Raw genomic sequence first — 17736 nt, 5'->3', positions numbered from 1 at the left:
CTCTACTGTAGCTGGCGTGATGACCAGTACCAACCTTTTGCCCCATGTATGTGGGATGGGAATTAGGACATTTACTGAAGGGTTTCCTGTTGCTGGTAGGGGGAGGAGAGAAGCTGACAATTTCCTGGAAGAACATCAGGGCTGGGACAGCAGAGGAGAGCACAGTGCCACTGTTCAATTGGACCCCCTGAGTTATAAAACACTGAAACCCAACACAGCAATCCAAGAGAAGATCTTTGCACTTATAGTTGCAAAACTGCATTCCAACTTATTTCTTATGTCGTTTCACTGTAAGTGACGACCTTCCCTTAATCCTGGATTTTATTTGATGGATTCATTTTTGGAAACACATTTTCTGATTTGTGTTGCACAGGATTTGGACGACCACAACAGAAATATTTCTAGAATCGGCAGAGATTTATTGCCCTTTTTTTTTTTTTTAATATATATACATATTAATTAATTTATTTATTTATTTATTCTTACCTCGTCTATTATTGTTGTGCAAAGTCCGCTCCCGTCTATTTTGGTTAAGTATTATCCAGCTTGGATGATTTCTCAAGTGAGCACAAGTATCACATCTCTATTCTGGCTCTGCACCCGTAATAGACACACGGATCGCTTTCGCAGACTGACACCGCTGCCTGCGGGACGCTCGTCGCTCCTGTGTTATTTCCCCATCTTTTTTCAGAACTTTCTAAACTTTCGACGATAGAAGCGCCTGAAATGCTCGCCATCTCCATTGTGTTTCTCATTTTCCCCGCTGCGCTCCTTGTTGCCGCGCAAAGCGTTGGGGATCTCCAGGGCCTCACCTCTCCAGGAGGCAGCGCCGGCTTCGAGCCGCCAGGTAAGTAGGTGTTATACGTGTAAATTAAAGGGGGAAAAAAAAGAGTTTTGTAGGAGAGTTGGGGAAAGTGGATTCGTTAGCTGAACAACCAAAAGTTCATTGCCAGTATGACAACATGTCATGTCTTGGTTCAGAATCACCTTCCTAAAAAAAAGGGGATTTTGCTTATGGCTGCAAAATGGAATATATTTACAAATCTATTCGTTTTGCTGCTATGCAGTGTTGTACTGGTTCATCCCTAACAAGAACTAGTTTTTGTATTTATCATAATTTTTCTGAATTATATTTTTAAATAATAATTGCATCGTGACATCACTCACACATTTGCATGTGGATCATCTCATTGCCTTGCATCCCTCATATTCTGTCCTGTGTAAACTATGGTTGAATATCGTTACATATTTTCATTGTTTAATGAGCAGAAAAGAAAATGTTCATTGAATTCTGCTCCATTCAGATGTGTAACTTTTAACACTTTCTTATCGATCAGGACATAGCGTTAAAATGTTTCGCCAATAGCTTTTTCCCATTTAGGCAGTTGTCACACACAGTCAAAAACCCACAGTAACACCAATCCATAGCTAAATGCTGAAAGTTGAAATTGTGTTAGACAGAAGCATCATGTCTTTACCTTGATTCTTTTTATTTATATTAATTTATTTTATTTATTTATTCTGGATCCATCAACCATGTAAACAAATCTGTCTTCACAACATGAGTGATATACAGTCACCATGCAGACATCCAGTTCTGCAGGGCTTTGCACACACCACAGAAATGCAATAGCACATCACAGGCGTTCTCACTCTTCAGAAATGCCAGTTTCATCAATGACCAAAGGGTCAGAGTTGTTGCTCTCTATCTCTATCTATACTGTTCGTCCCACAGCTTGAAGAGAAAAAAATATGAAAGCAAAGAAAAGACCCAAAACATTCTCAAAATATAACATAAAAAGTGATGGTAATATAACTTCCACACTTATTGGCAGACAGGGTAGATATTTAGAAAAACAATTATCTAAACTAGCATAGCCTTGCACTAAAAAGGTTTCTTAATTTCTAGCTTGTTTATTTACTGCATTTATTCACTAAAATGAGAAAAATCCCATTTGGTTTGTTTGTTTACTTGTCTTTAGAAACACTTGTTGCCTCACTTTTCACCAAGAATTTTTATACATTTACTCAATCATTTTAAAAATGATTAAAACTTTAAGTTTATTAGAGTGCCTTTGTCACTTATGAGTAGTAATTTTCAACTTACTATTTCTCTAGTATATATATATATTAAAAAAATCATTCAACATTATTCAAAAAGGTAAAGACAAGAGAGCATAATACAAGCAAACAAAAGCTGAAAGAATTTTGATGAGATGTCAAAAATTGGGTGTAAGGGTGCCACAGTGACGCAGGGGTAGAGCGTGGGAGCCAAGTACGGAGAGGCCTTAGTCGTCAACGTGACTCTCACGGGTTTGAGTCCTGGGCCGATGCCCTTTGTCACATGTCTTTCTTTTTTCCTGTCTGACCACTCTCCAATAAAGGCCATCAGAGCTGATAAAGCCATAAAAAAGTAATGTTATTTATGGTATTTTATGGTTCTTTGCCAGGGTTTCAAGTAAATGTGAAGGGCACTGTGAAATTGGGGGGGAAAAAGCAGCTTTTAAGGAATGTATACATCATTTAAATGAGGTAAAGTTCAGTGCTGTCCTGTTCATTTTCAGATGATCTTTCCTCAGTCGCACTAAATGTGCAGATCGTTCAAAACGTTTATCGTGTCTCAGCTTGCATTGGCTTCACACCTTCATTTGATTGGAATTTTTCCTGGTCATATTCCTGTAGATCATTTGTGGATAAGAACAAAACTCTTAATTTTACCATGACATATATTTAAGAGCTTTTTGAAGTTTGCTGGTGCCAGCTGGTCGTGGGCTTTGCTGGAAGACCTTTGACCTCGCTCCTTGAAGTACACAGATTCTTGTGTCAGAGATAAAAATGAGCTCTGACTCAGTAGTCCGAGAGTCCTGCACCAGGAAGCTGTGTCACTTACCCCACGTTTTCCCAGCCTAGACTCAGACATGGAACACACTGTACAATTTAAAGGGTAATTACATCAGGTGATTCAGCCTTAAATACTCCAGAGAGACTGTGCTCAAGTACATTCCGTTTCCATTTTTCCTCATATGTACACATTGGTCTTTTATTCATTGTGCTTGGGTCTTTAAAAGTTTGATATGTTAGTCTTGGTTTTAGTACAGATGTTCTAATGTTTATGACAAAGGCAGCAGCCTACAATAAGCAGCACTGCTTCAGTTACATTAATTATTTATTATTTTTAGAGTGAGAAGTACTCAACAAACCTTTTCCAATCTGGATATAATATTAAAAACATGCAAATTGCTAAGATTTATCTTGGAATAAATTCTAATTCACATATAATTCAACTCACCTGCCTTTAAATTGACTGCCTTTAAATAGATATTAGTATTAAATAGTTGGTATATTCAAAAATTATCTATTTAAAATCTGAACTGAGATTTTACTGCTTTAAGTAAAGCATTTGTTGTTTTGTTAGAAAACAAAAGTCCATGTAAAAACAGAAGTTACAGCAGGGCAAAGCAATAAAATAAAAACAAGAGCAGTGATGACCTCAGTGTCAGTAGTCAAATGATGAAATCCAAAGAAAGTAGTGAGGATGAACAAAATACAACTAATATAATTGAGCTTCATATACACCATGGTGAAACATGATGTCAACATCATCATGCTACTCTTCAGTGGGGTCAGGAAACCTAGTCAGAGTTGGTGAGAAGATGGATAGAAGTAAAAACAAGTAAATTCTGAAAGGAGACCTGCTGGAAGTTGTGAAATACTGGAGTCTATAAATGGCCCAATCAAAGCACAGACCTTCAAATCTGGCAAAATTTTTAAATTGCAAATCATAGATATTTTCCAATCAATCTGACAGAGCTAAAGAAGAATGTGGGGAAAAAAATGTCACTACCTATCATAAAAATCTCAATAAAATAGATGCTATTGTTGTAAACATTATATGATGTTACAAGCATAATGCAATATCTGTAACATTCTATGTTTGTTTTGGCTAAAGTTAGGATGGATATAAAGTGTCTAATTTGGTCTTTATTTTCCCAGCCAAATAAAAGACGATGAGCAAACTAACCTGAAACTGTCATAAAGACGTTCTTAGACATTCGCTGTTTGGAGAGACCGCTCAGTAACAAAACTTAATCAATGACTAATTCAACTGTCTTTCTTTCTTTAGACCCATGTATGACTATATATCCACCATGTCTGAGTGAATCTGATCGCTTCAGCCTGGAGGCCCTGCGGAGCATCCACCAGATGATGGATGATGACCAAGACGGTGGGATTGAGGTGGAGGAGAGCATGGAGGTACAAACGGTGGTTTTTACAGCATATTTCATCCTCGTACATGGTTGCTGGGAAGCTCCTTTTACACAAGTCCTTGCATGCAAGAGACGAGTAGAGCGAAGAAGTGCAACAACAGGTGTGCTGGCTGGAGGAGTCAAGTGCTCCTTCAAGGATAGCAACAGTAAATTCTGCCTTTGGCTCAGTGACAAAATCAGTTAGCACCAACAGAATACTGCAACTACACTGACTTTACTGGCGTGCCTTAAAGAGGATATTTGTAGAAGTCATACTCTTCAAAGGTAAACTCATGTTGAAGACACCAAGTCAAAAACGGTTCTGCTATGTCGTCTCTCATTGAAAGATGTGTTGTAAATTTGTTTTGTGCTATTTTCAACCAGATGTTTCACTTGTTTCCAAACAGGTGTGTTTCCAGTGTATTACTGCATAATGTTTCTAAACAGTTTTCACTGGTAAAGCAAATGCTTTTAACATGAACACTGCATTCCACCTGTGCATTTGCCTCTTGCACTGTAGTAAATGTTTTGAACATCCAGTAAATGGCTCATAAAATATCTGTGAGTCTTTTGCTTTGGTGGTAAAGTCTGGACTTTTAAAATGCTGTTTCCCTGCATAGAGTAGTTTGTGGATACAGTATCCTAGGGCTCAGGTTGCGGTTGGTATGGGAACATCAGTTGACAGGTCCGGGCCAATTGAAGTCCCAAAATTCCAATAGCTGTCATAGAATGGATTTATGGGCAGGAACACATTCCAGGAAACCCCCAACACACTTTTTGCAACACACAGATGTTGGACAAAATAAATAAATGCATTTCAAAACACTCTCTTATAATTTTTATGCTGCAACCTGAAAACATGCGCTGTGTGATTAGGTAGCATTTTTTTTTATTTTAAGTAAATGAGAAAATTCTCAATGTGTTATGGATCCCTTTGCTTTTGTTTATCTTCAAACATTTCTCTTTTTGCCACGTTTTTCATTCTGCTGCAGTTCATTATTGAAGACATGAAGCAGCAGCAGACTCACAAACACAGCAATCTGCACAGAGAAGACCAGCACATCACAGTGGAGGAGCTCTGGAGGGGATGGAAGTCATCTGAAGGTGTGGCCGTGCACAAGCGACAAAGCATTAGCATGCATTCATAAGGCTCAAACATCCCCTTTAACTTTTAGCATTAATTTGGCAGTGCACAACTGGACACTAGACGATGTTCTACGCTGGCTGAAAGACTTTGTCGAGCTGCCGCAGTATGAGAGGAATTTTAAGGACTTCAGGGTCAATGGAAACACCCTACCCAGGTGAGAAGAACAAAGAATTGCTTCACGATAAAAGTACTAGCTGATGTTACTGTGTTAACAATGAAATTCTCAGTGGCACAAACAGTAAAATATATAATCATAGACATTTATAAAAGAGTAAAAAGGTACATGTAACAGAGTTCTAATGCCGCACATATCCCTCATTCTGGCATCATGCTGTGTGGAAGCATTTCTGCTGCAGAGATGGTTAGAATGAATGGCAAGAGTTCAGCCTTCCAACAAAACAACAAATCTAACACACAGCAATGGAATGAATACTGTAGATAAATGGATATTCCTGTGTTAGGATGGTCCAGTCAAAGTCCTATTCACCTAAACCGAAATTCTATTCAGTCTGTGGTTTGTCTAAGAAATAACTTAGTTTATCATCACAAAGTAACAATTCTATATGGCAGTCTATGAAGTAAGAAAATATTAGAAAACCTTTGCTTATGATGATTAATCCACATTGTTTTGTGTCGTAAAATGTACATGTTGGTGGAATAATCATCTTGAATGCACCAAAACACTGAGACTTCTCAGTGTTTTTCATCCAAGTGTTTAGAAGTTGACAATTTTTATAAAGCTAAGGATAAATTTTCTCAGACATTTGAGACCACAAACTCTCTACAACTTCAACAACCAAGCACAATGCAAGAACATTGTGCTTGCATTGTACGTATTTGTTTTTTGTAATACGTAGCAGAACTGAATCTGACCTGATTTATGTTTGTAGGATTGCAGCAAATGAGCCATCCTTCCTGAGTTCCCAGTTGAAAGTGCTGGACCAGAGAGACAAACAGAAGCTCAACATCAAAGCTCTGGATGTGGTGTTGTTTGGACCACCTACACGTGAGAACTGTTCCTCACTTTCCTCTTTCTTCATATGTAGTTTTAGCCTTTCTCTGTCAGCACCATCACTTAATGTGTTTGGATTTTTCTAAAGATAACGCTACCATCCCTACAAATGGACAGTTAATTTTGCCTTTCACAACCTATTATTGTGCCTTTCCATTCTATAACAGGCCCCCCTCATAACTACATGAAGGACCTGCTGCTCATTGTGTCTGTGGTGATGGGAGTCGGAGGCTGCTGGTTTGCCCAGGCCCAAAACAAAGTCAGCAAGGTTCACGTCGCCAAAATGATGAAAGACTTAGAAAGTCTGCAGAGGGCAGAACAGAGCCTCATGGACCTACAGGAACAGTAAATATTTTAGTGTTTTTTTTTTGTTTTGTTTTTTTCTGGGTGTATAATCATTCATACACAGTCAAGTAACTTTTTCTTTTGTCAGTCAAGCTAAGAACCTTTTGCTTTGCCCAGGCTGGAGCGGGCTCAGGAAGAAAAACGAAACGTGGCCGTGGAAAAACAATGCCTGGAGGAGAAGATGAGAGATGAGATTATTGGAGCTCAGGAGGAAGCTCACCGTCTGCACGAGCTGAGACAGGGAGCCGTCAGCGAGCTCAGCCGCCTGCGGTACGCAGAGGAAGAACTGGAACAGGTAGGTACATTACAACAGGAGGGAGAGGGGTCATCAGCGCTCTTTCAGAGATTGATATCATATAATCTAATGGAAAAAGTACTTTAAAATAAGGTGTGGTTATAAGTCATAAAGTCAATGACTGCTGATCTAAAACCTCAGGCACACCTGTATACACCATTTCAATAATCACCAAGGTTGTCAGTCAACAGCAGGTTCAATTAAGGTGAATGTGCTAACAAGTATGTGATAATAATAATCAGCAAATGAGCTATTATGTGGTAATTTAACAGGAAGCTTTAAATGACCCCAAACGGTAACACTTTATTTGAAGGAGGGTGAATAAGACTGTCATGACACTGTCATAAACATGACATAACACCTGTCATGAACATGAATAAGCCTTCATGAATATTTATGACTGTTGTCATAAAGCGTCATTCGGTAAATTATGACACTTTTAATACAAAGTTGACATTATTCAAAATGTCTTTGTTATGACAACTTGACATTAACCAAGAAATCATTACTGATATAAATTTGTTATAAAAGTATTACTGATTGCACTTTAAAAACTAGGTAACTTTTTGTTATTAAAGGTAAAGTTTAAACAGTAAGGATTTCTTAGTTAATGTCAAGTTTTCATAACAAAGACATTTTGAATAATGTCAACTTTGTATTAAAAGTGTCATAATTTACCGAATGACGCTTCATGACAACCATCATAAATATTTATGAAGGCTTATTCATGTTCATGACAGGTTTTTATGACTGTGTCATGTCAGTCTTATTTCACCCCCTTCAAATAAAGTGTTACCCCACAAACTTGTCTGATTTTGCTATAGCTGCAACGCTAGTTAACTACGGTACTCAAGAATCTCATCAGCCAAATAGCTGAAATAATTTACATCTGCTTGTAGGTTCTCATTTGTTCATTTGTTGCTAGCTGTATTTGTTTTTTATTTTTCCCCTCAAACTGCGTCCAGTGCTAAACCAGAGCGAGGTCTTATTTAGCAGGAGTACATTTTGTTTTCACCACCAGCACACTGAATCTACCACTAAAAAAACCTTGTGCTATCCTTGTTCCAACTTTTTGCCTGGTCATATAAACATGTTTTCGTCACTTGTGGTTTCCCATGATAACCAACAACACCGATTAAAATGTTCTCAGTTTGAAACTTTGCCTAAATCAGAACAAGAACAATAAAAACAGCTGCTACGTAAACAGTAAGTTTGATTAGTACTGAAAAACAACAGTCTTACTGTCTCCCATTTTCCACAGTTTTATTTTAATATCCCTTTATTGCTGCACACTGCTGTTTTCACACAGGACATTTCCAGCTGAATTGATAAACATCATGTTCATAAACTGGTGTTTAGAAATAGATGTTGAAATGGAGAGGTTAGCAATGTAAAGATTGAGCACAAGCATCAGCTGTTGTAAAAATAGCATTTAAGGTCATTTATTTACAGGCATTGCCAGACAAATACTGGACTCAGTTTAAAAGAAATGTATCACTGAGTTTTTGCATATTTGCAGACATAATTAAAAAAAAAAAAAAAAAACGGTTCAGATATTTACTGGAATATTTTATTTGGTGCAATGAGGTGTTTTGCTGTCTGTTTATAACCTAAAAAATTCTTTACTCTGTCTTTTAAGTACCATTGGAGAACTACCTGTAGCACCAACCCATGTTCAGCAGTGGAACTGCTTCGGTGGAAAAACTCTTTATGAGCTGCAACATGTTTTGGTGCTATAACTCCCTCAAGCTTAAAATGCTACCGGCTTCTATTACTTTCAATCGGTTAAAAATAACACGGCTTGGCAGGCGTTGAGCTAACGTCTTCTTTTGGTGGTGTGAATATCTGTGCAGCGAGGTCGGGGGGTGGAAAATCTATTTTTTTTGGTCATTCTCTTTTTTGTTGTTCAACACATGCATGTGACAACCATGTCATGGATTATAGTAATAACAGCCGTTCATTTAGTTTAAGTGCAAAGTTCGATAGCAGTGTCTTGTCGTCCAACAACTAATAACTTCTTAATTTTTATCTCTCTGAAAAGGAAACTTAAATAATTATACGCAAAAGCAAGCACTAATGTGTAAACAGATACATTATTGAAGAAATAACTTGTAAGATACCATTGTAGTGTGTTTAACTGGTTTCTTTTAAAGGAAAGGATTTGTGACTCAAATCTGATTTCTAACACTTCTTCAGGTCCGTGGAGCGCTGAAGCAGGCGGAGAAGGAGATGATAGCCAGCTGGACGGTCTCAGGTGCCCTTCAGCAGTGGCTCCAGCTCACACACGAGGTGGAGGTTCAGTACTACAACGTCAAAAAGCACAGCGCAGAACTGCAACTTGCCGCAGCCAAGGAGGAGGTAATGAATTTAAAAAATGCATGCATGTGAAAACAATAAAATACTTAAGAACTAATACTTTGGTAAGGTGAATAAGTGATTAAACGGAACACATTCATGAATTGTTGCAAATTCTACCTGCACTGTCTGTCACATCTCTCTTTAATCTTTTCTGCAGGCAGAGAGGATCAAGAAGAAGAGAAGTTCTGTTCTGGGAACGCTTCACATGGCCCACAGCTCCTCCCTAGACCAAGTCGATCATAAGATTATGGAAGCAAAGTGAGGCACAGAGTCACACAGGCAGCCTTGGTTTTTCGTCTGTCTAAAAACAATGTCAGTTTTGATCACCGAATACTTTACGTACCCCACAGGCATGCGTTGTCCGAAGTAACAGCTTGTCTGCGAGAACGTCTACACCGCTGGCAGCAGATTGAATTCCTCTGTGGTTTTCCCATTATGAGGAATCCTGGACTAGCTAACCTCTCCGCTCAACTCTACTCAGACACGACCGCCTTGGGGTTCCCCCGAGTATCCCAGTCGTCCTGTTCATATCACAGTTCTGTTCACGGCTCAGTAGAAGATCTATTAGATGAACAAGCTGCACCTATTATACCACAGATGCCTGGTGAGTTACAACACTGAAATAAGTTAAAAAAAAAAAAAACAAGCAAAAAAAATATTATTAATTCCTTAAACAATTGGATAAAGTACATTGAAATCTTTTAATTTGCGATCTCACCTCCTAGTCCTAAAAAAGGTTTTCATTGGCCTGTTTATTAGGTACTGTTAACACCACCATCCAGCAACAGAATCCAATTAGGATCTAGATGCTGAAATTCAAACACAGAATCAGAAAGGGAAGAAAGTGGATTTAAGTGACTTTAAATGTGACGTGGTGTCATTATATTTTAAACTAGATAAAGATATGTGTGTTTTGCTACTTTAGTGGGCATAAAAGAAGATACAATAGCTAACTGTTGCCTGTTATATGGAAGAAGGTCATATTTGGTCCCTTTCCCGCAGTTCCAATTCCGCCTCTTAAGCGCTCGCCTCGTCTTCGGGGATCCACCATCTCAAGGGCACGTCGTCCTGGAGTCCTCCCTCAGCCACAACCTGCCACCGTCTCCCAAGACCCCGACCTTCTGATCCCCATTAGAGCTCCTTACTCTTGCTATGACGAAGGAGAAGAACTCCTCCGAAAATCTCTTAAAAAACAGTAAGTTCCCATTCCCCACAAGTTTACGTACATTTTTAGAGAACACAGTTACAATTTACAATTTTCCTTGTAAATTTTATTAAGACATCTTCTCTCCATCCTTGTCTGTTTTCACCTTTTGTTTTGTTCCCCTTTAATAGAGATTCCCAAGAGAAATTCTTAGACTCTGAGTTCATAATGTCACCTACCCTCAGCAAAATGTTTCCTAGTCCTATCCTGGACACGTCATCCAGAAGGTTGTATCACAATGAGGCTGAGCTCCTTGCAGACAGTCCAATTACAAAGCCTTTAAGTGGACAAGTAGAATTTCCTACTTGTGATCCTCCAGTTCACAACGTGTCTGAGGAAGAGCATGAAACTCCTGTCGATTTAGGTGTTTCTTGCAAGAAAATGGTAAATGGCAAAATCGTGGATCCTGCTTTGCAAACCATTTCTTTTAAGATTTCTAATCAAGAATCTTGTGGAAATGCTGCACCAAAGAAGATATCTAGACGTAGAAGTGAAGTTTCTACGGATGATGCATTAAGAAAGGGAGTTTCTCATGATTTAGATATGGAGGTCTCACCCATAAAAACAGAGAAACATACCACTGAGGATTTAATGGACGTCCCCTCAAGGAATCTTTACAAAGACAGATACGATGTAGAGCCACTGGAGATGAAAAAGATTTTTCGACCGGAACTGGAATCAAGGGATATTATGGAGTCTTCAATAAATGTGGCCTCAAGAAAGAAAGGGAGAGATGATGCTGAACATTTGATTGAATCGAGAAGAGTTACGAGGAATTCAGTGGGAATGTCCCAAGACGCAGCTTTTAGGAAGCTTCCGCTGAATATGGGAGACTTTCAGCTCGAATCTTCTCTGATGGCCGTACCAAAGGATAAAATAGATGAGACTGCTGTAATACCACAAAGAAAGATATCTAGGGAAGAGTTGGAATATTGTTCAGATCCTGCCTCTGTCAAGATGCCCCACAGAGAACCAATGGATGCTTTTAGGGATGCTCCAATCTTTAAAGATACACCAGAGATTGGACTGGAGTCAGCACAAAGCAGACGGATACTGAGAAATGAAGCTGAGATCTCTGCTGGTTCCCTTAGAAGGAGAATACCTGGGCTTTCAAGAAGCAGCACCAGTTCAACAGATAGTTTCTCTGAGAATATCTCGTGGGATAGAGTGAATGCTTCAGTTGACATGTCTAAGCATCTGACACTGAGGGACGACCTTGGAGGATTTGAATCGAGTTCTTTGCCATGTCGTGTTGGACAGCCAGATCTTATGCTAACATCACAAGTGCCATGGCAGTCGTCCTCAGACCTCTGTACTGCTGGGCCTCTGAGCCAACTCGTGTATGATGGAATCCTTGAAAAATCATGCAGCTCTATGTCCTCGGTGCATACGCCTCTGTCAGCCTCTACACCAAACCTTCCTCAGAGCAGACTGCTGGCTGAGCTGAAGTCACCACTGCCACCTCCACAGGCCGTTTGCCCAACAATTGCATCACCCTCTGAGAGTGGAGACGAGAAGAACAAAGAGAAGGACAAAAGTAAGAAAACTTTAAAGCTCAAAAACCTTTTTAAAAAGAAAAATGAGTCTACTCCAGAAAAGTCTCACAGCGGTCTTCAGAAGCTCTGACAGCTCACAAGTGTTTCCCCACTTCTGAGTTTTATTGATTCAGAAATTCTAGCTTCAGGACATGTTTTGAGTTGGCTGACTGGCCAAGTGAGGTTACATAATCCAGGAAAAAAAAGGATTTAGTGTCTGCTGGTGCTTAGTGACATTGGATGAACAATGATTGGCTCGGCTCAGGGACTACATAATGAGCTGCCGAGGAGCAAACCAATGAATTTTATGTGAAGCATCGGTACTGACCTCAAATCCAACAAAGTGTTTAAAGCACAACCTCTGATGGAGATCAGGGTCGATAGGAAGCCAGGAATCCTGGCTGGTGATCTGTATATAATGCTCTGAATGTCATTAAAACCACAAAACTGTTAATAAGAAATCATCTGGTTCTGTGTTGATTAGAAAACCTAAGACTTGGTCTGAGCCTATAAACTGTACAGTGAAGGCATGTTCCTGTATCAACACCGAGGAAATTGAAAGAACACAGCTTCACCCTGATGTGAAAAAGTTCTTTACGTGATAATGTCAGTGCTCAGGAATTTACTGTTTATGAGGATGTGTTGTTTTTATATGCACATGATGAAACAGGAAACTGTTTCAGAAAACATCTAAACAGAAAATTAAGGCAACACAACTGTGTGTCTGTTTTTATGTTGATTATAAACAGAGTATTTAAGACTATAATTTTCTGCGTGAGTTATTTTATATTTGAAGCCAATTTTACTTGCTTAAGAAGTAGAGATGTGTCGATCAGGTTTTTTCCTGCCGATTCTGTTTCTGATCACCCATGAGGGCCGATCACGGCCGATCACCGATACTGATCACATAATTATTATTTTATAAATCATAAGCACTACTGATTACATTATGTGGAAAAAGGAACCATGAATTCACCTTAATTTAGACAAAAACTAAATTAAGGTTTCCAAGAAAACAACAACAACAAAAAAAAAAACAGGCATTGTGCAAATTGTATTGCTATCGGCAATACTATCTTTAACAGACTGAAAACATATGAAGGCTCTGAAGAGGCTAAATAATGCAAAGAGTCAAAATAAAACCTCTCAACATTGCCAAAAAATTCAAGTATAAAACTTAACATTCAAAGGCAAATACAGGATCCATTACAATAAACAATCCAGAGTTACTGAATGAAAACTTCCTGATAGCATGGCGGCTAGCTGATTACTGCTAGCTCTGAGTGGCTGTTTCTGACGGAGCGGAGTAATTATGCAGTACAGGGAGGAGATCGATTATTTTCTCAGAGATTATCTGTCTCATGTTAGGACAGCCAAGGTTTTAATACGTATGTAAAATTTATCGTTTTAAGTTAGATGCTGCAGCTTTAAGCAGAGGTTCGGTGTGAGAGTCACTACCAGGTGGAGCAGAAGCGAAGCTCCGTCTGTCAAATATTACTACCTGTAGCAGAACCAGCGTCTTACATCGCAGCTCGAAGACTTAAATAATTTTGCGGGTTATTTGTTTAGCTTTCTGACCGTCATGCTAATCCGGGTGAGTGTTTGTAGCTGTGGGCTGCTTTACCTGCTGTCTGATCCTCCGTATGTCTTTTTTTACTGCAGTGAGCCTCGATGTAGCCAAACTCCGTCAAGTATGGCATTGTTTTTATGCCGTATTAGATTCGTCTTGTTGATGCATTTCTATTATAGTTCCACGTCGCGTAGGATTGGTTGCTGCACAGGCAGGCTGCGAAATGAGATGCAGGTGATCAGTTCTTGTGATCGGCAACAAGAGACCGTGATCGGCGATCACCGATCATACACTTTTTCACGGAAATCGGCCGATTATGATCGGTGGCCGATCGATCGGCACACCTCTATTAAGAAGTCTTACAGGCACGTGGTTAACCAAAGTGACTTAGATGTGTGATTTTATTTTAATGCTTTGCCTAAGGCTAATGGACTAAATAATGTTGATAATATTGCTGTTTCTCTGTATAACAGAGTAAATGCTTGAATTTTTAATTAACTTTAAATTAAGATATTTATTGAATTTAATATTTAGGGGGGTTTCCTGTTGTTGTTTTGGTTCTGTTATCTTCCAAGTCTATATGGAAGTTAGGATTTTTAGGAAAAATTTAGGACATTATATCCGCCTTTTCTTTGTCTTACCCTCAGGTTCTAAGTTGGAAACATCAACTAACTTCTCACCTGCCTCAAAAAAAAAAAAAAAAAAAAAAGAATAAATAAAATAAAATATGACCACTTCATAAAAAGAAATTAAGCTGCTTTTTTGTTATTCTGATTGTCATGTTAACAGAACACAATTAGCAAATTTAACTGGTTTTCTGACTGAACAAGTTCATTTCTGGGATGAGAATCACTTTTAACTGCTGATATAATCTTAAGCTAGAAATCTCACAGCTCTGTGTAAGCAATAACTGACAACTATGTCAAATCCTAGGCATACAAACCAAGCCTTTAGTGCAAATGTTCACATATTGCAAATCTCTTGTTGATATGTTGTGTGGCACCTGTCGTTTCCACTAGAGGGCAGTGATGTTTCAAATAAAATATAACCCAGGAAATGAATGAGTACTGTTTTATTTTATGTTAGTCATCCATGTAATTACAACTGGAAAAACAAATGTAATTGAATTTATGCACAAAAAGTAACAATGCATCCCAATTAATATCAGCTTTACTATTTGTTTTTACTTTGAACAAAGTCTTAACTAAATGAATCTAAAAGGAAATATGTTACTGTTATGAATCTACTGACCTAATGTTTCTACAAAGCTTCTTATGCATGTACTTTCATCTTTTAATCACAATTACCTGCAAGTTAAATTAACCTGTTCAACAACTTAGCAAGCACAACATGCAGTTTCAGTCTAAAAACTTAGGACAGTAAAAAATATCAAGATCTAGGATGTGGCTTGAACCAGGACTTTACATTAATTTCCTATTTCTGTGGCTTCGGAACTGACCAGTTCCTACTGCAGCAAATCATGCCTAAAACTTACGCTGCTGTGCTTCACACATAGTAAAATGTTCTTTTACTGATGTGCTTTATTTTCCAAATGAGTCCTTAGTTTTGACTTTGAAATATCAAAGTTTTAGATTCATATGTCAAAATGCATTATTCCAGAAGTCCTGGTCTTTGGCTCTTTTCAGTCAACTTTATGAACACCTCAGACATCGGTTTGGATCTGACTTTCACTTCAACAGTCAGGAGCAAACCAAAATATGTGCCTGTGTTTTAAAAGCGCCTTTAAAATGCTAAGTATCAGTGCTCTCTTCATGTGCTGCTGATGTGATATGCCTCTGGGACTTTAGCAGCTTTTTCCTCTCCAGATATTGCATTTTTAATAAAGATTTAACAGAAAACATTAAAAGTCCTCTTTTTTCTGCTTTATCTATATTACTTGAATTTCTTAGTATTGTTAAATTGATATTACATATCCATATTCTGAAATATGTTATAAACACACACAAGCCGTCGTATGGAGTCCTAATTTTTTCACATGGATTTGTCTTCCCAATTTACCTAATTGTGGAGCCTGGGAAGTCGGCCTTATTTTTTTGTGTTTTCTTTTATCTGGAATTCTTGGTTGCAATTTTTTGATTGATTTCTCTGATTATTTGAAAACTATAATTTGCAATCTGTTGTTTTATTTCATCAATGTTCTCTAGAAATGACAGATTAAACAATTCTTTTGCGTTATTGTTTTATACTGTGTGATTTATTTACCCTTCTGAGAGACTTAAGGGTGATCAAAGTTATGAAAAGCTAGACAGCTTATTCTGTTTTAAGTGTGTTTTTTTATGTACTGTTGTAAAAAAGATTCTGAATATTTAAAAAAAAATGTGGATACTATTTCAAGTTCACTTGCTTTACATATCAGACTGAAGGAGTAGTTAAATTTATGATGTTCACAGTTTCAATTTTCAGGAAGATTGACTTAAATTTAGCACCTGTTTGAAATGCATTCAGATTAAACACATTTATTACTTGCATTAAAACCATGAAGCGGCATTATGTATTTTAAATATTAAATTTTTAGTATAACAAAATATTCAAATAGATGCATAACAATTAGAAAAATAATACAAATACATTTAAATCAGGTAAATAGTCAATAGTCTCAGTTCTGATTTAAATTACTGTGATCCCTACATATATCCAGGTGTTTTACTCGCCGTGTGTGTATTTCACCACACATTTTGCCATACTGTGAAATCTCAGTCAAAGGTTTTGTATGTTTAAAAAACTGTCAGATTGCAATGTGGCAGCTTAGTTAAATATTACATTCTCAAACATTGTAGGATCATTACATACAGAGGGAATAATGTTCCATTTGTGCTGCAAAGTCAGAATTTCTGAGTTCTAAGTAGAAAAAGGATAAAAAAAAAAATCAAGTTAATTTTGTTGGCTTGGACCACATGGGCCTGTTTTTGACTCGTGCATCACTGAGCTTTGGTAACCCATCAATCCGTTGCCAGTGTTTCATCTGTGGACCGCTTTTTCCACTGTTGACCAAGAACACCCTTCATGAGCCGGGGTACTGAGAATTTTGTGGCTATAGCATGGCAAACCATACTGGCCCTCCGCCTTCAATGTCCTCTAAGCTGCAACATTAATGAGTTTATGTTTCTCTATGTGGGTTTCCTGTGAGCCTGATCACATAAGTTACGACATGCTCACTTCCGTGTCAGTTTGTGTTGTGTTGCAATGGTCCGGAAAAGATTTCATAACACATAAAACTCTTTGTTCTTCTCTCCAGGCACATTTCTTGCAGGTGTGGTTTCACTACTTGGTGAACTGATTGAATTTGGTCCTTGTTTCTTCTCAGTTAAAGTGACAAAGCAATTTAAAATGGCCAACACTCCAAGCTCGTGTTTTGTTTCTGAACGGAGCTTGTTCTGCCCATGCAGTGCCTGGCAACACATTTTAGAAAGACAGATTCATATTATAGCAAATGTTTAGTTAGCCAACTCTTGTTAAATGTTTAACTCTGTAATATACAGTTCCTTGCTGAAGTATTCATACCCTTTGGCCTTTTTTGTACTTTTCCACATTGCTTCAATTAAATTTATTGAGACTTTATGTGATGGACCAACAAAGAGTAATGGTGGCAGGCAAATGATTCACAGTTAAAAATCCAAAAGGTGCTGTATGTGTAGTTATTCACATACACATACCTCAACTTCTGTGAGGCAGAAGTTGAGCTGAGGTCAGCAGCTCCAAGGAGGAGCTTTGTGGAAACAGGCGGAGCTTCATGGGAGCAAACCACTGAATAACTGCCACTGGAGATTCAAGGATTTCTCACACATGTATGAACGTTTTTGATGAGGGAATAATATTTCAACATAACTTAAAGCTAAAGCATTTATTAAACATAATACCCCTCGTTCAACATTTTAGCAATGTCAGAGGCTAATCACCTCACTGAGCTGTTGCAGTAAGTCGTGCAAAAAGAGGCATAGAAATTAACATGCTTTTTTATGGATCTTATGTAATATTCATATTTTCAGAGACTACATTTTAGGC

General features: G+C 38.1%; 1 protein-coding gene across 1 annotated transcript; it reads left to right on the top strand.

Annotated features, from left to right (window-relative positions):
- The first annotated feature begins 65 nt into the window (after nucleotides 1-65).
- Nucleotides 66-15917, top strand: LOC106916246 (uncharacterized). Its single transcript, XM_014984406.2, has 12 exons — nucleotides 66-847; nucleotides 4124-4254; nucleotides 5240-5351; nucleotides 5437-5548; nucleotides 6285-6400; nucleotides 6574-6751; nucleotides 6869-7046; nucleotides 9243-9404; nucleotides 9562-9662; nucleotides 9755-10008; nucleotides 10407-10599; nucleotides 10740-15917. Exons 1-12 carry the CDS (start codon nucleotides 727-729, stop codon nucleotides 12232-12234), a joined length of 3153 nt encoding a protein of 1050 aa, XP_014839892.2. The 5' UTR covers nucleotides 66-726; the 3' UTR covers nucleotides 12235-15917.
- The last annotated feature ends 1819 nt before the right edge of the window (nucleotides 15918-17736 follow it).

Source organism: Poecilia mexicana, unplaced genomic scaffold (genome assembly GCF_051168715.1).
Source record: "Poecilia mexicana isolate PSO_F unplaced genomic scaffold, ASM5116871v1 scaffold_1, whole genome shotgun sequence".
NCBI lineage: Eukaryota > Metazoa > Chordata > Actinopteri > Cyprinodontiformes > Poeciliidae > Poecilia > Poecilia mexicana.
This window is presented reverse-complemented; position numbering and strand designations above follow the sequence as displayed.